The sequence below is a fragment of the Aythya ferina genome (assembly GCF_964211825.1).
Source record: "Aythya ferina genome assembly, chromosome: 4".
In the NCBI taxonomy this organism is placed as follows: Eukaryota; Metazoa; Chordata; class Aves; order Anseriformes; family Anatidae; genus Aythya; species Aythya ferina.
In genome coordinates, this window is record NC_140300.1 from 50904386 (window position 1) to 50927427 (window position 23042).

The 23042-nt window shown below is 40.1% G+C and overlaps 1 protein-coding gene across 9 annotated transcripts in view; it reads left to right on the forward strand.

Annotated features, from left to right (window-relative positions):
* The window catches only part of PALLD (palladin, cytoskeletal associated protein), a 194878-nt gene that overhangs the window by 156865 nt on the left and 14971 nt on the right, over positions 1 to 23042 (forward strand). For 5 of the 9 annotated variants that reach the window (XM_084518324.1, XM_084518325.1, XM_084518323.1 and 2 more), the window contains 5 exons: positions 540 to 1235; positions 13142 to 13277; positions 15583 to 15684; positions 16256 to 16306; positions 17814 to 18035. In XM_084518324.1, coding sequence (XP_084374450.1) covers positions 540 to 1235; positions 13142 to 13277; positions 15583 to 15684; positions 16256 to 16306; positions 17814 to 18035 — 1207 coding nt within the window. The remainder of the gene's footprint in view (positions 1 to 539; positions 1236 to 13141; positions 13278 to 15582; positions 15685 to 16255; positions 16307 to 17813; positions 18036 to 23042) is intronic. The other 4 variants (XM_084518327.1, XM_084518330.1, XM_084518322.1 and 1 more) reach the window with 3 other exon arrangements.

A 23042-nucleotide genomic window follows, 5' to 3' on the forward strand; every position in this document is an offset into this window, starting at 1 on the left:
CATCTACAGGTACATGGATGGTTCTAACAAAGAAGTTAGCTCATTTTCTCCAAGTAGCTCATTAAAAGTGTGGCAGTAATTAGGCTTGTCTGATCTGCACAAGTAGGCTACAGCGAAAATCAAAGCTGAAGCTGTCACTGGGTAAATATGTGAGGCGTATTATGGGAACTTGGCCATCAAATGAAATAGGCAAGAAATGAAATGAAACTTCTAAGATCATCAACATTACTTACATTAACTGGATCGCTCTTTTAAAATATGCTAAATGTTTTCAAATTGTCTTATAGTGTACCATTTTTAAGCAGTGAAAGTTTTGTTGACTTCTGTTTTACACACACTTCCCCCTTTTTGAACTGAAAAAAAAGGACTTTTGTAACAGTGTTTTAGCTCTGAAAAAATAGGGGTATTCAAGATATGCAAATGCTTTGAACTTTCCCTGGCTTCTGACTCTCCTAGACCACAGCTGAGTGGAATTTTTACCTCCTCGCAGCCAGCACTGCATGTCTGATCATCTTTTTGTCTATTTTTCCTTCCTACAGGGATCCTATAAAAATACAGCAGCTGCAGAACCAAATTCGTCTGGAGCAAGAAAGTGGCCAGTGGTATCGTCACCAGCAGCAACCTGAGCACCATCAGCACCCTCCCTCATCTCCTTCCTTTCCTCCTCCCCCCTCCTTCCAGGAGCTTGAGTCCAGCCAGTCTGTTATCTCTCCTGTGCCAATGAGTATTCTCAACTCTCATACTTCCCCAACCATGCAGTCTTCCAGCTCCTTCAACTACGCTCGACCTAAGCAGTTCATTGCTGCTCAGAACATCAGCCCTGCTTCAGGTTACGTGACTCCTTCTTCAGGATCATCTACATCCAGCCTGCCTTCTCCTATGTCTCCAACTGCTTCCCAGAAACAGTTTGGGAGAGTGCCTGTTCCGCCTTTCTCTCAGCAGTTTGCTCCAGAAGGGGAGTACGGATGGTCTCCTTCTTCTCCATCCCCTCCTCCCCCGCCTCCGCCTGTCTTTAGTCCAAGCGCAACATATCCGGCGTGTGATTCCTTTCCACTTCCACCTCCTCCACCTCCTCCTCTTCCTTCACTTTCTTCACCTTCCCACAGCCTGTCTCCAACTCCCAGATTTCCTAATTCCGGCCAGTCTCCAGCAGCTTTTCTCAGCTCCATGCTGCCATCCCAGCCACCACCCATTTCTGTCAACGCATTAGGCCTCCCGAAAGGAGTGACACCTCCGTAAGTATTAGCTAATGAGCTCCTTGAGTTTGACTGTACTGAAGATTGTACTGAAGATTATTGTACTTGCTTCATTTTATACTTTTCTAGGGCCCCTTGCTGTTACCTGCCAGCTGAGAGAGAGATGTTAATTGTTTGCAAATGGCTCTGTGCTGGAGATTAGATATGGTTTTCTAACTATCACAGAAAAGAGATTCTGAAGGAGTATTACAGTAGGAGTAACAGAGGAAAATCTAAGGTTTTACACTGGAGTTGATGAATTTGTGAAAGCAGCAGCAAAAGGTTCTGCGTGCCCAGAAAAGTGGAAGGAGATCCAAGAAAACCCTTCCCATGACCCAGCTCTCTTAAAGTCACGTATTCAGTGATATTCGTGATCTATGTTCCCATTGCATCAGTGCATAGAGAAAGTAAAGGGAGCATTTTTCAAAAGTCCCTATAGCTTTGCAATACTTGAAGTATAAGGTATTAAAGCGTGCATCTGACAACAAAGTGGTCATAATGATGTATTGACTCTTGCCTAGGGTTTTTGTTTTGTTGTTTGTTTGTTTTTTCCTTCTTTCCCCTAAGGAAGTTTGGAAAAGGGTTTAGGAGGGGATTTTGAAAAGAAGTGCATAAAAGCAAACAGAACCCCTCCTCCTAACAACTCCACATACTTGTTTTCCCCTTTTGTCTTCCCTAAAGGCCAAAATAGTATTTTGGAGCATGTCAGCTCCCGTCATAGATCAGTTTGTCTTTCCACTGGCACTAGATTCTCATTCCATCCTTAGAGAACAAAGAGACATGCTGAAGAACAAAAATGAGAATAGCTGTATCCAAGGCTTATTTATAACTTTGTCTAGAAGTTTGTCTAAACATATCTACAGTATCTAGGTGACTTGCTCAGTTACATACCGTTGTGGTGGGAACTTCTGTTATTTCAGTCCAAGATATGCAAAGGAAGAGAAGGAGGAAGGTGGACAGATATCAGAGTAATAAATCATATCTGTGCTTTAATAAGCATTTCTTTATCTTGATTTTTGTCATATGGCTCATTATGGAATCTGGCCATAAAACAGAATTGGGAGAAAAATGAATAAATAGTACAGTTTGCTCTTGCACTCGTAATAGTTATGATTTTCTGTCTTACTGTGTCCTTTGCAATGGCTGAGTTTCTCTGCTGAAAGTTGCACGATTGATTTACTGACAGCTTGGCAGGTAAGCACAGCCACAGAAAGCCCGAAATTACCCCTGATTTGACACATAGCTGCATAGCTTTGTGGGCACATGCTGTTGTGCTGCTTAGGGCAATCCACTGTAGGCAACCATGAGGACTGGGTTCTTTTTTGATTTCCTTTCTGTGTGCTGTGGTGGTGACAGCAACAGCTCAGGCCTCCACTGTGTTCCAGTAATGTGGAGAGCAGCTTCTCTATGCTTCTCTTCTGTCCTTCTCTATAGGAAGGACATCAAGGTGCTGGAGTTTGCCCAAAGAAGGGCAATGAAGCTGGTGAAGGGACTAGAGAACAAGTCTTATGTGGAGCAGCTGAGGGAACTGGGGTTGTTTAGCCTAGAGAAAAGGAGGCTGAGGGGAGACCTTGTCTTGTTGTACAAGTACCTTTAAGGAGTCTATAACAAGATGGGGATTGGGCTCTTCTCCAAGCACCAAGTGATAAGACAAGGAGAAGTGGTCTCAGGTTGCTCCAGGGAAGGTTTTGGTTGGGTAATAGGAGAAATTTCTTCACTGAAAGGGTTGTACAACATTGGAACAGGCTGCTCAGGGAAGTGGTGGAGTCACCATCCCTGGAGGTCTTCAAGAAATGTGTAGATGTAGAATTTAGCACCATGGTTCAGTGATGGACTTGGCAGTGCTAGGTTAAAGGTTGGACTAACTGATATTAGAGGTCATTTCCAACCTGAACCGATTCTATGATTCTTTCCCTATTATGCTACATTCAGGCGTATGTTTTTACTTGAGGCATTCAGCTGTGCGCCTCATTTCCTTTTATCTTTGGACACAGAGGCTGCACTCTGCAAGGATGCTTCCCCAAAACTAGCAGCTATCAGCCTGGGTGTGCGTGTGACAGGGTGTGCATGTGTCTCTCCCCCCAAGACAAGACAGCAGCCTCAGGTTCAGAGCTGGGCCCGATAAGGTGGTTGAGGCTGTTTGGCCTGCCATTCCCTCAGGAAATGTAATGCAGATGGGAGCTGGATCATGTTAACCATGCTGAGTGTATGTGTGTATGATTTATACATCTGTATATATATTTACAATGAGCATTTGTCATCTTAATTATAACATTAAAACATGGTAAAGGGTGTACTTCTTGATGCAGAAAAAAAATATGTTGTTATATATCTTATATATCTTTGTCTGTTTTTCTCTGGCTTCACCCCTTTCATTTTACATTCACTAGAGGCTACTAATGCCTGTGTCTTTGGACTTGCTGGGTAAATAAGCAAGTCATTTGGTTTTCTCTGCTTTGTGCTTCAATTTCAGTTCTTCTGTATTTGTTGTTTTCACACCTTCCCTTTTGCTTCATCTTTCCCCTTGACTTTTTCTCTACCCTCACAAATCCTCATTCCTTGAACATATGTATATTTTCGAGATGCTCTAGTTTTTGAGCACTCACAGTATTCTATATCCTAAACCTGTATTCTTACCATGTCCTCCATACATCTCTGAGATCCACTGATTACAAAGGATGATACTGTTACCTGGCAGCGTGCTGTAACAGACTGTACTGGGTGCACGGAATTAATTAAGGTATTCGGTTTTGCTTCAGTACAGCATCTAAAAAGCTAGTCAAGCCATTTATCTTTGTCTCTACTTTCAAATCTGTCATGTAGTGGTGATATCGAGAATATGATTGCGTTGTTGAAAGTGAACCAGCTACTGCTTGAAATACCCTTCATGGAAAGGAGATGCATGTTTGACTAGAGACTCCAGTTACAGTGTTTGAAGTGGTAGGATTTCTTCTTTAGAAGATAACTTTATTATTTGTTACTATATTTTAACTTCAATGGAAGTAGAATTGGATCTGTCATTGCATTTAGATACTTACACAATTTTGTACCAAGTGCCTCTAAGAGAAAAATGCTCTTAACGCAGTTTTCCTGTCTGCCTTCAGTATTTTCATAGCTCCTTTCTCTTGTCATTTTTCCTGTGTCTGTATATTTCAGGGTTGGTAATTCACTCCTAATATTTTGATTATATGGTCTTTTTACCATTGTTGTTTATTTTTGTTTGGTTGGTTTGTTTTGTTGTTTTTTTCTCACTCAGGCATGAGTACCTCGACAATCATAATCAAATGTCTGAAAGAAAACAATAATTATTTAGCTTTGTCAGTCTCCTGTAATTACCAAAAAAACATTATTTGTCAGAATAAGAAATCCTGTAGACTACTTTTATGTGTCTTGATATACTGTAGAATTTATTGAATAATTATTTTTCATACATTTCAGTGTTTTTTCATGACTAAATCTTTTTTTAAAAAAATCAGTAGTAAGTACACAACATTCTTACTTTCTTCTGATTGTTTTTGTAGTTGGAGCAGAATACAGGTAAATAATAACCATTGCAGTGCTAACATTTTAGCTAAGAGTTGAATTTTTCCTTGGTTTTTCCCCTTAGACTCTGTAGATCATGTGCCATTATTGAAACCAGTTTGATACAATGCATATTCTTTCCAGTTGATAGATAGATGTTGTGCATGTTGTTGGGTTGTTGTTTTTTTTTTTTGCTTGCTTTTTTTCCTCCCAGCATGTAGACTTACAGCCTTGTCTGAATCATGGGAACAGCTACTTAGGAATTTTCTCTATTTCATTTGGACATCTGAAACATGGACAGCAGCTTTGTGTAGTTAGTACCTACTGATTCACCTCTAAATAGTCTAAACATTTATTTGCAACAGTTTTATGGTAAATGTTTCAGTTGAATAAAATATATCTCATTTTTTTCAGTAAGCTGTAGCCACTTTGTTGTTAGCCACAGCTTGAAAACGAGGGTGTGTTGTAGCAATGTTAGCTGAACAAGCTTTAGGAACCACCACTTCTTGTGATGGGGCCGATATGATAAACTCGTATCTTGCCAGAGCGTTGTGTTATTAAGCAAGACAAGAAGTGCTGGTGGAGCTCCATAGCTAATTAAATACTTAAGGGAATTATGAACACTCATCAGTTGTTTCTGAGGTAAAACTTGGCTGCAGTGATGTTGTTGGATACTGTTGGTAAAAATCTTGGCTCTTTGTTCCTTTACCTAAAGAAAGAAACCTTGGTTGGGTAAATGTATTGGACTCAGGTTAGCTTTCGGTTACAAAAAGCGTGCAGGAAACAGACTTGGTGTGACAGAAACCTAGAGTTGAAGTGTTTTGTCCGCATGTAAATCTTTTTAAGCTAGAATCTGGTCTTTACCGTTCATAGCAAAAATGAATGATATCTATATCAAAATAGATATACATTTTTTAATGATCAGAAAAGACAAATTCTGGGTAAGAGCATAAAATAAAATAAATAAAATAATGAAATAAAAAGAATATAAATCCTGCTATACAGAAAGGTGTGGAGCCATCCAACCTGGGTCCCTTTATATTTTCTAAGTATAAAAACATGTGTTGTCAGCTATACATACATCCTTTTGAAAAGAACTTAAAAATTTGTATTTTTTTCTTAAGGTAGATGCTTTTTCTTCAAGTAAATATCTTCAAAAATATCACCATAGGCACAAACAGGAGACAAAATCTGCCCGAGCAGAGCAGGCCAAGGGGAGGCCTCATGGCGGCCTGCAGCTCCCTCACGAGTGAAGCAGAGGGGCAGGCGCTGAGCTCTGCTCTCTGGGGACAGCGACAGGACCTGAGGGAACAGCATGGAGCTGGGACAGGGAAGGGTCAGGCTGGGGGTTAGGGAAAAGTTCTGCACCCAGAAGTTGGTCTGCACTGGGACAGGCTCTCCAGGGACGTGGTCAGGGCCCCAAGCCTGACAGAGTTCAAGAAGCATTTAGACAGTGCTCTCAGACACAGGGTCTGATTTTTGGGTGGTCCTGTGTGGAGCCAGGAGCTGGATTCAATGATCTCGTGGGTCCCTTCCAATTCAGGATATTCTGTGATTCACTGATTCAAAATCATAATAGGGATTCTGTGGGAATCATGAGAATAGCAACATCAGAGAGATCTGCACATTTTTTCCCCTTTGAATCAGAGCTGATGGTCTGTTCTTGCAGCTATGTGCAGTGACTTGTGCATTGAATTCTGTCTCAAATAGCACCAAGAGACAAATATTTTAGTAACCCTTTTGTTCCTTGAGTCAGTGGTGATGGTGACCACTGTGAGGAAAAGCTACATTTCTCCATGTTCATATCTAACAGCTTTCAACAGTCTGTCAGTACAAACGTCAGCTTTCATTTTAGAGTAAAACATATTGCTCTCCTATGTAGACCAGACATTTACTTTTCCCATTTCTGTAACTTGTGTTTCTCACAACTGTAAAACAATTGAGGTTACCTACAGTATGGCTGATGAGAAATTAGTGATATGTAGGAAGGGATTCATTAATTCCTGATGAAGAATTCCACCACAAGACAGAGAACAGTCAGGGTGTCTTCCTGCTTCTGAGGGAGCTCACCTCATTTCTCTCTGCTGCTCATTCCTAGAGTTATCCCTGGGGCTCAGGAAACTGTATCTGAAAACAAGTGTTTCTGTCATTGGAAAAATTCCAGCAAATGTTAGGATTTACTTTCATTCCCAACCTCCAATTTTCTGAAGCTGTTGTTCCTGTCCATTAGAACGTTTTTATTTAAAGCTTCATCATTTATTGTGTTGTACCTCCTTTCCCCATGGCTTGGATCTTACTTGTGGCTATTAGACCAGCACCTGTGTGGTTTATCTCTGGTACCAGATCACTTCTTGTTGGTTGTGCTAAGGAACAACTCATATTGGGGTTTTTGTTTTGGCAGTGTAACACCTTTTTATTATGTACATGCAGGTGATTATTGTAAAATGAATATCCATGTCAGCTTTTTTGAAATATTATGAATGCATATTTGTTCCATTTGAAGTTCAAAAGCCTGGTGGTGCCTCAGATCTAATCTATTCAAGTTGCTTAAAAGTAGAGATAAAGAGTTTAATGCAGAGACTCACAGACAGTAGCCAAAATAACTGTCCTCCTGACAATCATTAGATCTGGAAGACTTAATTTTCCAGACGGTTTTTATCTAGTTCTTTTTCTACATGATAGTTATAGATGCTTAAGAATGTGGCAAGATGACAAATGAACTTAACTAAGGGAACTAGTACATATACCTTTCTGCTGAAAAGATGTGGAGGCTATTTGTACCCGTTCATTTATTTCAATGCAAATTGCACTGTTGCTTATAGCTTGTTTTGGTCCGCAGATTTTTCCTTCTGAGGATTTAATTTTATAACTTTCTTATTTCACGTAGATTTGGATGCTACAGAAATGTCTGTGAATCTAAAAACCAGGTACAGTGCTTGACACTAGTGGAGATCTTAACCAGTAGCATTTCATCATGTGCCATTATAGTTAATATTTTTGATGTATTGCCTTTTCTCAGACCAGTGTATGTTTTACTTCTCATTCTTCTGGCAGTTACCTTTCTCTTCTCAAGAGTTCAGGACTATAAGAACTGTGCGAGCCTTTCTACTTTCAAGAGCAGTCAGTGCTTCTGTGATTTCTCCTTGACCCTTGGTTCTAGCTATAGAACCAAGGGTCAAGGAGAAATCACAAAAGCACGCTGCTAGCAATACAAAAGGCAGAGGAGATTACCAGTCACAAAATAGGTAGTATTTTTTCAATTGATATAAAATATGTGGACATCTTTTGAAAAGCAAACAGCACTTGCGTATCTGTGGTAATCAGTGCAGTATGAAGCAGAGTAATTTGCTCAGCTGGGGAAGGAACTGAATAGGAGAATGAAAAAACTGTAATTCTTTGCATGAGCAAAAGTGCATTTTTAAAGATAAGACCTAGAAAAATAAATTTTGGGTGGTAGACGTGCACTTTGTAGGTGATTTGTTCTGTGTGTTGTCTAATCAAGCCCTAAAGAGGGGTCAGACTTGCTTAGGATTATATATTGTTCACGTCAGTCTTGATCCTATCCAGTGCTGAAGCATGATTTTTTTTTTTTTTTTAATAGTTTCATAACTTGTTCTTGGGTGGTAGAAATAATTGAACTTTGTTACCTTTGTTTCATTTTGTACAAATCATCCTTAGTCAGGACTCTGCCTCAGGCATTCCCTTGATTTGGGTGCATTTAATGTCACATTACCAAACAGAGCTGTATATATGACAAGATCAGACTAAAACAATTTTAATATGCAGCTGCTACTTCAAAGTTCGTGGCCTGTTACAATGCTCATAGTAACTTTGTTCTTACAGTAAGTGAAAAAATGTGTTAAATGGTTACAGGAATTAGCTGTATTTTTGGAAGACTGTAGTTTTAAAGGAGAAGTCAAGTTACTGTTCATTACCCCAGTACCAGAGAATTGATTTAGGTTTCTGTGAAACTGAGCCATGTTGGCTGCAAACAGGAATTTGTTCTTGGAAGGATAACAACAGCCAGCCTGTTGCCCTTGTTTACATTTAAAAGGTACATAGGAAAAGAGAGGGAATCGCGTCCAGTATGCACTCTGTGTGATTAAAACATGAAAAGTACTGCTGGTTTGGCCTTCTTTCTAAACAAATGTTAGGGCAAACACTCAAAACAAAGAAGTGCCAAGCCAAGGTTGCAAAAATCTTTGCTGTCAAAAATCTCTGTGTGTGAGTTAAGTTTGCCTAAGTTTTAGCAACTTCCTTGCTCCCTTTCTGACCAAAAGAATTCAGACTTGCATGCTTTTATCTATGCCTCTATTCAGGCACTCAGTAACTTCAATGATGCCCATTTTAGAGGTGCTTAAAATCGACATGAATTTCAGCCCAGTACTCAAAAGCTGATCATTTCTTTGCGCATTTGTGGTTGCTGTTGTGTCGATGTCTTTAAATATGCCTTTTCCAACTATATTAATGCTTCCGATAGTCTCTGAAAATTGCATCAGGCAAAAAACAAACATACAAATACACAAATGAATTGACAGAACTTTGTTTGATATCCTTGCCGAGGAGAGATGAAAAGAAAGCATGAGGGTAACCAAGGAAGACATGCTTCTGAAGGCATTTGAAGGCATTTTGGCTGATATTCATTTTTATAGTTACATTTTTAAACTGACTGCTTCTTGCTTAAATACTTGCTTCTTAATGTAAGTAAAGAGATGAGAATCTATTTTTCAGACAAGTTGCTTTGACCAGGCCTTGGATAGCGCTTCCAGCCCCACTGTGCGAAGCTCGGGATGTTCTGGCACATCCACAGAGATCTGGGAGGTTGTTAGGGAGTCTGCCTCTCATGTTAAATGCTACCAGGGATCCCCAGGCCATCACTGAAATATTTGCTTACCTTGTTCTTCAGAAAAAATTCCTTAGCTTCCCTACATAACTTATTCCAGTGTTTTACTACCATTGTTGGAGGGTGAAGGAAAGGAGAGAGGAGAGTTGTGCATTGCTTTTGTCAAAGCGAGCTCTGTCTGTCTTCAAATAAAGTTCTCTACTTGTCCTCAGCGGCCGTGGAGAATCATTGAATGCCAGCAATTTTCTGATGTTTTATGTTTGATTCACCTCTCTCATCTTAATTCTCCTCATTTCCTGACTAAATAAGCAGGATTTTCCCAACATTTTTATAGGGACTTTGTTACAGATGGTTTTAAAACCATCTTACGGTTTTCTTGTCTTTCAAGTTCTTCAATTTGTTTTTATTTTTCTTGAAGTGCTGTGGTAAAACTGGACTCCGTGTCCAACAAGAAGGATAAAAGGAAACGATGAACTTTATTGTCTTATGCCATTGTGTCCCAGAATTGTACTCATCTTCCTTTTGAAATAATTGCATTGGTGTCCAGGTTTTAAGCTCAGATTCTTCTGTGAGATGATTAATGCGCTAGTGTTAATTTTGCATTTGTATTGCTGTCAGGCTTTGAACATTTTTCCAGAGTTTCATCATCATTAGATCACCTCCAGACTAATTATGAGGATTATTGTAAATGACAGTTGTGTTACCTGCAAGTGAGTTGCAGTTCAAGTTGAGTGTCATCAGCCAAGTTGAGAAATGTGCTTTTTTCCACTATTCTGATAGTGAAGGTTGAAATACTAAGTATGGAACTAAGTATAGCCCTTTGACAGACCTCTCTGATCTCTGTTCTTCTGGTTTGATTTTAAAAAAAAAAAAAAAAAAAAAAAAAAAGGATACTCTCTGAATAGTATTTTTAGACAGTTCTGCAGCCATATGATAGAAATTTCAGCCAGGCTGTTTTCCCTGATTCGCTAGGGAACTACTGGCTCTCCTGAAGGCTTACTCAGAAAACAAACTGAAGTGTATCAAAGCTACTTCTTCTTGCTTGTCTCTATGCCTGCCAGCCCCACAGAGAGAGAAATTAATGAGGTTTGATAAACGCGATTTGCATTGCCTTATTATCCTGCTTTGTTTTGAAACTGACTGTAGCATTGTTTTCTTGTGCTTGGTACGGACATTGAACCTACTGACCTGCGATCTCCTGGTATGCCTTCCCCTTTTAGAAGTAGGTGTGCTTGCTTAGGGACTTAATGTTTTCTGAGATAACGCCACAGAATGCTTTCACTTGTGACTTGAAATCCACTCCAGTGCACCTAGCCCAGCCCCTTCTTTTACTGCAGTGGTGTGACTTTCTTGAGTAAATTGTAAATTTTACCTTTCCAGCCTACTGAGTGCCGAGCAGGTGGTTGTCTTTTTTTGTTTTTGTTTTTCCTGCTAAGTCTCCTACTGCTTTTATCACATGAGTATGAAATGTGTAAGAATGTGAAATGAAATCTGTATTTGTTAACGTATTTTTTTGTTGTTTTTTGGGGGCCTTATCCAAGGAATGGCAAAATTCAGTTCCGTGGCAGTGTTGCTCTGGGTGGCTTAAGATGCTGGATGGTGAAAGGAAAGACTGTGAGGGGAGAAACAGGGGGCTCTACAGGTGCCACCTTTCCCCTAGCCTTCCTGCAGTTGTCCAGGCTTCCTGAGGGACGTTACCTTCAGATCCCCACATCCCACCTTATCCAGTTCATTTTCCTTTGGTATCTTCCTTTGTCTACTGTCCCCCAATTTCTTGAGTTACTGAGGCATCCTTGGAGACCTTGCCCCCTCCTCTTAGCATCCTCCTGCCTCCCTGTAGATGGGATACTTTTCCTGACTTTTTCCCCAAAGCAGGGTGAGGGAGAGTTTGTTACTTGTGACTGAGAACATCCCCAGACAAATGCCAAAGGAAATTCTGCTTGGGGGCTGAAAAGATCTCCAGCTAATGGCTGAATATTTCTAGGGTGAGGGATGTTGTTCTCTGGCATTCTGAAACATTAGGCGCATGTCTGCTCTTCTCCTGTGATTTGATAAGAAAATGAAACTCTTTTCGCAAGAACTTCACCATTTTCCAGTAATTTTAAATTTCCTTTCAGTAACAGAGTATGAAATGTTTTAGGAATTTATGCAGAAATGTTTCCAATTATTGTCTTCTTCATCTAGTCACTTGATTCCTTTGTGGCTTTTGATAGCTTTTGATGTATTGCTTCATTTTAAGTAATGGTAAAGATGACCACTGAAAACAGTTTCTGAAGAATAAGTTTTATCTGACCGTGAACCATGTTACAGAAACGTAATACCAAGCAATATGCAAGGAAATTTGTTATCTCCGTATGATTGTAGTTTAACATTTTGGTGCTGGTAATCATATTATCCGGTTGCATGTTGGAAAGAAGTTTACCCCTAGCATGCTGGTTTATTTTTTTTCCATCTCTACCACCCTGTGAGTTTGGCAATTTAGCTGATTGGATTTTGTGTTTTGCATAAGTCATTCCCTTGTAATGGGCTGAGCCCCATTTAACCACTGAAGTTTAAACAAAAACTAACAGTGAGTAAGCATTGATGTTTTAAATGATGTTGTGCAGCTTAACCAGAGAAATCTGGGGTGCTACAAGCTTAAAAAACTGATAGCCATGTTTATTTCTTCAATGTGAACTGGTGTACTAACAGCTCATCTCCAGTAGAAGAAACTTCTGGGTATTTTCAGCAATACCCAACATAATCACAACATTACTGAAAAGTATTTAGTGCTAGCACAGACTGGAAACAAATATTTCCAGTGCCATTCCAGAAATTGGTAGTGAGACATCCTGAACGTATAATCATGACTTGTAGACAGGTTATGAGGAAGGGCTTTGCCCTGTGAATGCAAACTGCTACGTGGTCACCATCTGGCAGCCAACCCTGAAAAATGCTTTACAGGCCTGATTCTAATTTTTGCCAGTGTAACCTGGACCCTGTGAATGGCCATTCTTTCAGAAATAACATGTTGCTTTCCGGGTGTGTGTTCACAGAGATACGAAGAATAAACATCAAGTTATGCATTGTGTATAGAAAAGCTGAACCAAGGAATTAGTTAATAAATAATATAGGAAATTAATAATTAACTTCCTTGTTGTACTTCGTTATGATCTTCACCCATCTGGTACTTAATAGGACCCTAGTTTATCTTCTGTCCCCACTTATCTAGTCATGCTTTCTCTTTCATGTTTCCTCTCATGTTGCTTTATTGCCATCACTCGTCAGTTTGCTCTTTGAGCAGATGATGTTTACAGCCACAGCTATGCTACCCTGAGCCCTATTTTAACTAATGCTTAAAGCATAATTTCAACTTTGTCCTTAAACTAACCATTAAATCAGTGATGTCAGTTAGAAGGAACAGCATAGTAAGCAAGATGCCAGACATCTAATCTCAAAGAAACAATGTCATTTTCTTCACTAATGGCAGGATTTCATCCAGTAATTCCTAAATACCAATGATTTCAGGAAAGCTCATGAATTTTCCTGTACTGTTTTGCAGGGGATTTCCCAAGAAAACAGGCAGAACTGCTAGAATAGCTTCAGATGAAGAGATTCAAGGGTCAAAAGATGCTGTAATTCAGGATCTGGAAAGAAAACTTCGCTTCAAGGAAGACCTTTTGAACAACGGGCAACCGGTATAAAAACATAAAATACCATGGGGGAAGGGCGTGGGCATCAAGGGTAGTTTCTCAGATAATCTGCCTATGAAATAATTCTGTGTAAAGTATTTTTATATTTTACGTATTCATTCTTTTAATTGCATTTCCAAAGCTGCATTTCTGTAAGGAATGATACTGTACATTTTGGTCTGTAGTTCCCTCTCCTGCTGGGCAACTTTACTTGGACTTAACAAAGCAATAGAGGCTCAAGGATTATGAATTCCCATAAGAATCCATCACAGTCTGTACCTCAAGGGCATTTTCAGCCTCCAAGACCATTTTCTTTAATTGTTCATTACTATTGAATGGCTGGACAGACAGTGTATGCATAGCATTTTATCAGCCCAGGTCCACTCTACCTTTTGCCTAGTTGTTGGACAACAGAGGGGGAAGAATAGATGATAGCTGGACATCAAAGGGGCACAAGGTAGTTCATCATGAGAAATGAACCTATTTAGGAATCAGGCATCATTAGATCGTGCAGTTGCGGGACTTTTTTTTTTGATCAAAAGGGTATGAACTACTCTATAGTAATAATTTACAGGCTTTATCAAGCATTAACAATCTGGAGAGACAAGAAATGAGGTAAAATGGGCAAACATAACAAACAATTGAAATAAACAGCTGCAAAGTTCTCCTAGGAGTTGATTAAGGCATTGATTCAAGCATCTTTGAAACAGGGATTTCTTTTAAGAAGAAGGTAATATAAAAAATGTAGACTGTCATCCCTATTTTGTCAGTGAAATATTTTCAAAAGCATAGGAATGACTTGGGGATAGCTTTGTGTCACTGAAAGATACTATGCTTTAGGTTTCTCAGGACCGTACTCAGAAGTTGGCTACAGTGTCTGGGATATGGACAATGGTATTTAAGTTCCAGATACCCCATTGAGTCCAACTGGCTGTTCCACAGCTGCCAGATGCCAAATCTCAATAAAGTCAATGGAGTGAAGTAGGGAAAGCATTCAGTGAGCGACTAGTGCAGGTGTGCTTACTTTTCTCCATTGACTGCAGAGGGTTTGGTAGTTTCCTTAGTAGTTAGGCAGAATCACTCTCATAGTTTATAGGTTCATGTTTTTTCAAAGGAGGTGGGCTGACCGTGACTGTCAGGCCTATTTTGGAAAGTGAGAGATATGTTGGGCCTGGACAAATGAATGGAATGTCCTGAAGAAGCCCACATGGCCCAAGGAAAAGAAAACAGAAATCTGTGATCAGATGATGTGAGAGCTTAAACCAATATACTCAGTTTTTGCACCTGCCTTGAGGCTTTTGCCTTGCAGATTCCTGTCTTGAGTGATTCTGTTTGTGTAATCATGGCTGTGGACACTTGGAGTGATCACAAAAGAAACTAAAGTAAAGAAAAGTTTGTGACTTGTTCAGATGCTTGTAACGTAGCCAAGATTAGTACCTAGTTTTCACGACCCTCAGCTTGCTGCTTTAGCAACAATGTCACATCTTTTAAAAATTAATTTAAATGAGCTTTTTAAAAATGAAAGCATTAAGGAGATGCAATGTTTTACAGTTTCCATTCTTCATTCACTTCTTTTTTTTAAGTGAGACATTTAACTGTGTAGTTAGTTTGCCTTTCATTCACTGACATATTTTTGCAGTGCTGCTTTGTAAGCGTGTATCTTAAGTGCATGAAGTGTTCTTTTGAACGCAGAAGGAAGAATATTGGAAAACTTGAATAGTACACTTAGTTTTCTTTTAACTTGTGTTATCTTCTGAGTGCAAATTGCCACCGTCTTTTATAAGCTGTCTTATAAAAGCTGTCTGTAAGAAGAAATAAAAATTTTAAAGTATTTTTTCTATAAAACTATCATTTTATATTTGACAGAATAATGAAGTAGTAGAGCAGTATATCCTTGGCATTTTGGCAGCGTTTTCTACCGTGTGGTTCTAATGTAAAAGTTGAGCAGAACAGCTCGCAATAAGATTTGGGATGATTTGACATGCACTTTTTTGATGGCCATGCTGATTTAAGCAGTTCCTATTGCTCATTCCTGCCCAAGTTCCTGGCAAGAGGATGGAAACAAATGGCACAGTCAGGGCAAGGGTTGCTTAAGCCAGAAGAGCCACTTGTAATGCAAAAAAAATGCATTACAAACTGTGGTAGAAAATTTCTGTTAAAAACATATTGCTGCTCTTTTTTATACTACGTAAAGCATTGCTTAGTGTCTCACTGCTTGTAGTTCTTAATGAGTAACAAAAACCTTTCTCTGCTTTTCCCTCATTCTTACTCCCCTCCCTTTTTGTTTTGTTTTTGTTTTGTTTCTGTTCAGAGGTTAACATACGAGGAAAAAATGGCCCGTCGATTGCTGGGAGCAGACAGTGCTGCAACTGTCTTCAATATCCAGGAACCAGAAGAGGAGCCTGCAATACAGGTGCTGCATAACTCTGCAAGTTCATAGGAAAAGAAAAAATTTCTTTCAAATTTCTTTTTAACGGGCTGATTCTTTTATTTTAAAAAAGACCTACATTAGACAAAAAATATACACAAGATAGGATGGTTTTGATTACAGAACTCATATGTTATATATCAGTGAAGTAAACTGGAGAACCACATGCCTATTGCTCAGTTTTTCCATACTGAATAAGGTTGTGAGAGTTCTCAAATGTCTTCTGTCTGCTTTAAACTCTTCCGTTTATCCTATGCTGTCCTGCCCTTTAAGTCTCTCAAGGCAAAAATACATCTACTATCTTGAAAGCATCTTGTCTTTATGTGTGTAATCTGCACTTTTTGGATGCAGACCAAAAACACAACAGAAAGTCTGCTTGGAAGACCAGGTACACATTCTCCATTGTTCAGATGCCAGAGTTGCTATTCGGAAATGTGTAGCATTCATTTGCTTATGTTACCACATAAAGTACCTTCTCCAGATAAACACTGAGAAACTGTCATGGATGCTTCTCTGTCTTCTTTCTGCCTCTTGATCTTTTTTTCTGTCCTTACAGGAAGCTCGCTCTGTTGATGCTTCTGTAGTGAGTCCTGTGGATGTTCAAAAGGTTAACATTTGCTCCATTTTCTTTCTTGTTCTTTTTTTTTTCCCCCCGTATTTTACTTTTTTTTTTTTTTTTTTCCCTCCCCTGTCATCTTTGCCCTTTCCATTTTACTGTTCTTTTGGTTAATAACAAGAGGTCACCGACATCAATAACCGGGGAGACTGGGGATGCATTCCCTTCATAGTGTTAAAGTTGGTCTGTTACTCAGTTAGTCTGAAGGTGGTCTGAGTGCAGGCAGCTTAACTGCAGTAATGGTGTGCTCCAGTACCTTTCTGCTGTAATGCTAACCTATACTAATTGCCTTGCATCTAAATCAGCTGCTCTTTATGTATACCACATATACTTTTATGATATGATCTTATATGATCTACTTTTATGAGAAACTTTCAGGGAACAAATAAATAAACAAACACATCTGCAGTTTACAAAGATTTCTCTCTTCTTCCATTTACTGAGGGTGATGGTTAGTTCAGCAAGCAGCCAGCAGAAAGGCTACATGTAATTTCCAGGCTGAAGTCAATGACAGAGGATGGGTATGTGAAAGGAGATTCCATATGAGATGTGTTTTCTACCTTAAATAAAGTAAGGGCAGAGACAATAGTTAGAGGTCATCTGCAAGAGTACCTAAATATCTGCAGACTGAGAAGGGCATTGCCTTGTAAAGATTTTCTCCTGCTTTTGAATTTCTTTGAATTCTGGCTTTATCTTGGCTATCAGTAAGATTCAAAGTAGGACTTTTGTACAGCAAAGTAGATAGAAGGAACAGTTCAAGAAGGCAAGTTATTGTGTGTGTGTGTGTCACAGTAACATTTCCCAGTATCTGAATAGCAATTTTAAACAAGAAGCAGTATTTTACACCAGATGAAACTTTCCGCTCTTCTTTCTAAGTCTTGAATACTCTCATAACAAATTTTCTTTCTAAGGAAGAAGTGTGATACTTTTGGCCAGACAAAGGGGACCATGGTAACAGGAGTGAAGGGAGGCAAATATCATGGACAGTGCTGCCATTTTCTCATTTTTACAGGCAACTGTAAACAAAATCATTTTAGCCTTCTGGTTCAGCCTCCAGTACAATTCTATGCAAATAGCAGATGTGAACCATATGGTCTTATGGCCATCTGGAAACAAAACCCACCCTAAATCTGCCTGTACCCTGAAGGAAATATTAGAGTGTTTCTTTCGTCTTTATGAACTGCTTCAGAATACTTTTATAAGCTTTTTTAAAAAATGGAAACCAATGACTTTCCTTCCCCTTATAAATTAGACCTTAAGATAACATGAAATACAATTGTTGCCTCATACCAGATGTCTTCGTTGTTTCATAGGGAAGTTATTGGAGGCATGGATTATAGTGTTTTTCTTCAACAAGATACAGTTTCCTTTTATATGTAAAACCTTAATGGATTGTCAGAGATCAGTAGAATAACAACAACAAGAAAAAAGTAGAAAAATAACTTGCTAAGTAATGTGTTGAAGCTACACACTAATACATACCTTTCTTGTTTGACAGGAATATAAAGTCTCCAGCTTTGAGCAAAGATTGATCAGTGAAATTGAATACAGGCTGGAGAGATCTCCTGTGGAGGAATCAGATGATGAGGTGCAACATGGAGATGAACCTACTGATAACAATATGTCACCGTATTTTGAGATAAAGCTGAAGCATTACAAAATCTTTGAGGGAATGCCAGTCACATTTACATGCAAAGTGGCAGGAAATCCAAAGCCAAAGGTAAGAAAAGAGAGTGAACGGTTCTAGATACACTCTGAAGAGCTGTGTATTGGTACCTTACAGTGAGCCCCTAGACCCCATGGACCGTGTCTTACAGGAATAGCAGATGTTCTCTCTTGACAAGGAAGATCCCTAGCTGGTCTAAAATGACAAATCACTTTTGTTATCACTGGATGTATTTAAATTTATAGCAGGCAAAAATCTACTGTGAGACTTCAGCTCTTAATCTTTCCCTCCTGAGATTTCATCTCAATTATTTTACCTAGAAGTAATACTTCTGTCATTTGAAGATACACCTTCCGGGTGTATCTGCACCACAGTATGCAATGCAATGCTAGAAATTCCCATGTGGGCTGGCACAGTGGTTCCAAAAGCAGTCACACCAGGTTAACGTGGATAAATTAGCTGAAGTACAGCAACATGCTAATGCAAAGATACATTGCTTTTGGTTCAGGAACCAGTGTGGTGCCTCTGCATTCTTCAGCACTGCAGAGTTTATATCTACACGCTCTAACAAGATTTAATTTTGTTGAAGGTTAGAGGAAGGCAGACTCAAATACCGTAAGCTCCCATATATCCCAATAGCAAGATGAGACATGATGGTGAGTTTTGTAATGATGAGCTTCTGAGGGAGTGTTGGGCTTGGGAAGCATTTCCTTTTAGCAAATGCACAAGTACCAGCTGCATGATGTCAGTAGTCTGGAATAATGCCTTTCTTTGGTAGGTGGTATTTAATCATTTCAAAAATTGCCTGGCAGTCAACGACTCATTAGGTAGCAAGCAAACAGCAGCAGCGTCCTACTCCTTGTCAAAGCCAGCGTGTTCCCTTTGAGGTCCTTGCAGTTCTTACAGTGACCCCTTGTGGCTAGGGCCTCTTTTTACCTCCTACACAGGAGCGAATGTGAAAATCTCTGGTATAAGTTGTACAGGTATTGAGGATTTTGAACGGATTTTACGTGTCCGATGCTCTAAGTGTATGTTATTGCACAAACTGTAAATAGGAGAAATGGATTTTGTCAGGTAGCAGAAAAAGGGGCAGACCAGGAGGAGCAAATCTGTAGAATGAGCTCTCTGTCCCTGCATGCATTTCAGGAGGTTTCACTGCAGGATGGCTCTCATCTCATCCCACAGAGTGCAGCAGATGCAGCACATTAGATGTGTTCTTGGAGCACATTTTCTGGCTCAGTTTCATCTGAAAGGGGTCCAATTCTGTGCTCCAAGACCACTTCACAATGCGAACCACTGCAGTGTAAGTGGGGGTGATCAGGATACTCGTATCAAAAAAAGCATTCCTGCTTCAAGCTGGAGCTAGTGTAGACACGCTGAGAAGCCCGAGTGATACCAACCCTTTGGTGTCCAGCATTACTTTGGGGATGACCGTAAGGAAAAGCCTGTTGCACTGAATAAGGGCGGAAGGCGGATCACCGCGTTGCTGTTAGAGGTGTAGTGTGCTCTTTTTGCCTGGAGCTTATGACTAAGTTGCTGAACGACCTATTATGAGTCAGCCTTAGTCAACTGTAGCCATTCCCTTCTTTTCACAGTTTTCAATTAAGGTGTAGTTTCACAGTCACTTTAATCTGATTTAAGACAGATGAAAGAGGATGTCTCTTCTTCCTTCCCTTGCTCTCCTTGTTTTGGTATTAGCAGCTGCATGGCCAGGAGACCACATTGTTAATGCTTTCTTTAAAGGATCGCACTATAAAGGAGTAGCTGCCGTGAACACGCTCAGGACTCTGTTTTTGTGCAGTGTCAAAGCATGCATGTTAAGTGATTTGCTCTTGCACCTGGGATTATGGCCCTTTATTCCATTCACTTGCAGATGCTTGATGTGATTTCTCAAGGTGCTTGGGACAGAACTAATTTCAGGACCGTTGGATAGCTACCTGTTAGCTGGATACTCAAAGGCTCTATCATCCCCTCACCTTGAGCATGCCAAGACAGCAGTTTTGTAATGTTCGATGGTTGAGGGCTGTCCTGCTGTCATTTGTTGAAGCTGGAAGTCTTGCCCCCGAATACATTCTTTACTTTGGCAAATGAAAAGCTGGAAATAATTTACTAACTCAAAGCTCCTCCCTTCTAAGTATTCTGTCAGCTCTGCCAAGGAATGGCTTTGGGAAGGACTGTAGTGTTTCTAAAATCTGGCATTGATTACGGGGGATTTTTCTAAAGCAGGGTTATTGGCTTGATTATTTTTTCCCCCTGAACATGCCATGTAAATTGAATACTGATGTGCAAATTCTGTCTTCATAAATATGACTTTTTAAATCTGAGTGTACTTTTGTTGTAACCTTCAGCATAATGTAAAACTATTTTCTCATTAAAATGAGAACCTGTGGTAATACAAGAGGGATTGTGGAATACTTCTTTTTAAGGGATATTTCTCTTTAGAATTAGGAAAATGCCATATGAAAGGTTAATTGAGACTTGAATGTTGCACAGAGCTTGTACCGATCTCTGTTCACATGGCTGAATATAATTCACAGTGATTAAAAATGACTGTTCTACCCAAGATCAAAAACCCTTTCTTACTGTGTATTCCGTTGTATTTCTAGTCATTACACATTGGTTTCTGAAAATCTGGTACAAATAAAAGCAATCCAGATGCAGTGCTTGGTGCTTACATAGTTTAATCGTACATTTATTAAAAGGTGTCCTAGAAAGAAAATACTTTCCTGCAAGGGCCATTGTCTCCAACAGTGGTAGCGTTTTACTTATTAACTCCATGTCAGATAAAGGCAACATTAAGAATCTACCACACGTAAGTAAAACCAATCAATGTCAATTGTTTTAAACCTAGTGGAAATGAGTATTGGACAACATATGTATGATGTTTGGATAGCTGGTTCAGTTAATATTTGTGTGTATTTCCATGTAATAATTCCTGGCATGTCTCTCGATATTTCTGATAAGTGCATTGTTATTGAATAATTGCTACTTAATGCAGTAGATTTCCAAGCAGCATTATGACACATGTAAAGCATGCAAGTTAAAACTCATTTTTTGCAGCTATGTTGTTACCAACATCCATTAGCATGTGTATATAAGCGATCAAATATCTCTTGCATCTCCAGTAAGTGCTCTGTCAGCAGACGAGAAGACATTACCAAATCTTTTGTTAGCACCGCAGAGTCTCTGCAAGCCTGCTGACAGACAAAATGGGAAACAAGTATAACCAGCTATTGAGGAAATGAAATCATTTCTAGTTACACATAATGCTTGTTAATATAAAAACCATACATGGTAATTAATTTTTAAGGGAAATTTCCATTCATTCTCTCCCAAACGTTCTCTACTGTGTTTTAGTGCAATTTAAAAGTAGACCCTTAACTCTTCCCACACGTGAATGAATTTAGAGCTTTGAAATGTTGGCAAATGCGAAGAACGTACTCTGTATAATGCTAGCAAATGAAATTCTATTAGGAATTGTGCTTTGCTTCATTTTTACTGGAAAACAGGCACCCTCTCCTCACTACAAGACCTAAATTCCCACTTCAGGAGTTGCTATGAGGAAAACTTTTTGGTTTTCCTCCTGCAAGCAGTCTGCCAGCAATGCAGCCAGGACAAATACAGTTACCTTTGTAGCATGGTAAAAGCCAGACCTGTCATCTGTTGTGTTAGTAATTGATCCTGCTTGTCAGAGAGGGACTTGTTCTTCTCCCTCCTTTGGCAGTTGTGGTGAGTCAGAAACACGTTGTATTTGGATGTTCCTTTGCCTGTCCCATCAGAGAAATGACTTCACAAGTGGTACCTTCAAAGTCCTGGACGAGGGGAGCGCGTACAGCAACTCCGTCTTCTCCTGCCCCCCGCAGGCCTTTCTGGCCAGCAGGAGCATGCAGGCACTCCCCTGCTGGAGGGACAGGTGTCAGCCCCCGGGGGGCTTGGCTGGGCCACCATGAGGGGCTCGCTGGCCACCAGAGGGGGGCTCGGCTGGGGCACAGCCCCGGCATTCCCCCAGCAACACCTCTTCAATTGCACCAGCATGCTCCCAGGGACATGCCCGCCAGCAAAGGCGGAGCACAGCACCAGGGGGTGAATTTAAGATAATTTGGGAGCCTAAAACCAACAGAATAACTGTTTACAGGGCAGCAGGGTGTGTGTGCACTCGCAAGTGATCTGAGGATTTACCACAAAACCACCTCCTGCAGGAGCCGGCTTCACAACCCACCTCCTGCCCTCTCTGCCTCCGTGCTGTGCTCCATGCATCAGCCACTTGGGAATGCGTTTTCAGCTAAGGCTGTTTTAAAGAGAAGTAAGGGCTAGGGGTAAAGCTCTGTGCCTGAAGGAGGTTAGCTGAGCTTTAGGAGTAATGCACACTTCAGAAATGACAAGAAAATGATGGTTTGGGGAGCTGACTATAGCCTGCTGTAATATTTTCACATGTTTCCATGTCTGCTTTCTTGCTTTCATGTTTCTTTCTTGTTTTCAGCAGAATGCAGATTGGGGTTTGATCTTTTTTTTTTTTTTTTTCCTTTTAAAAATAAAAACCCACCCAACCCCAAAGTCAAAATATTTGAATCTTTTTTTTGCCTCAAGTCTAAGGCATTTAAAACACATATGTGGTGAGTGTGTGTAATTTATGGATTACTGTAAGATATTATTCTACATACATCATTTTTTGGCTCATCAAAAGTAGATCTTGGGTCAGCCAGAGAGTAAAATTGTGTATCAAAAGTAATGGAAAAGTCCCCTGTTTGATAGATAATTTAACTGGTCTGTACAACTTGGAACTCCACTGTTGTTGGCACGCAGCTGTTAAAGGCTGTCTTAACGCCGCCTTACTTTGAAGTGCTTCCTGTTGCTACGTGAAGCTGTCGGTGTCCGTAGGTACCTGTCACGGCTGGGTGATGCTGAGGGTTTCAGTCGTGCTGTTACGCTGGGCTGGCCCCGTGCGTACGGCACAGCTCGCTGCCAGCGAGCGCCCGAGTCCCTTCTGGCTTCTTGGCCTGGCCAGCCAGTGTAAAGGATATGCCGCAGATCTGGTGTTTCGACAGTGAGGTCATTAGTTCT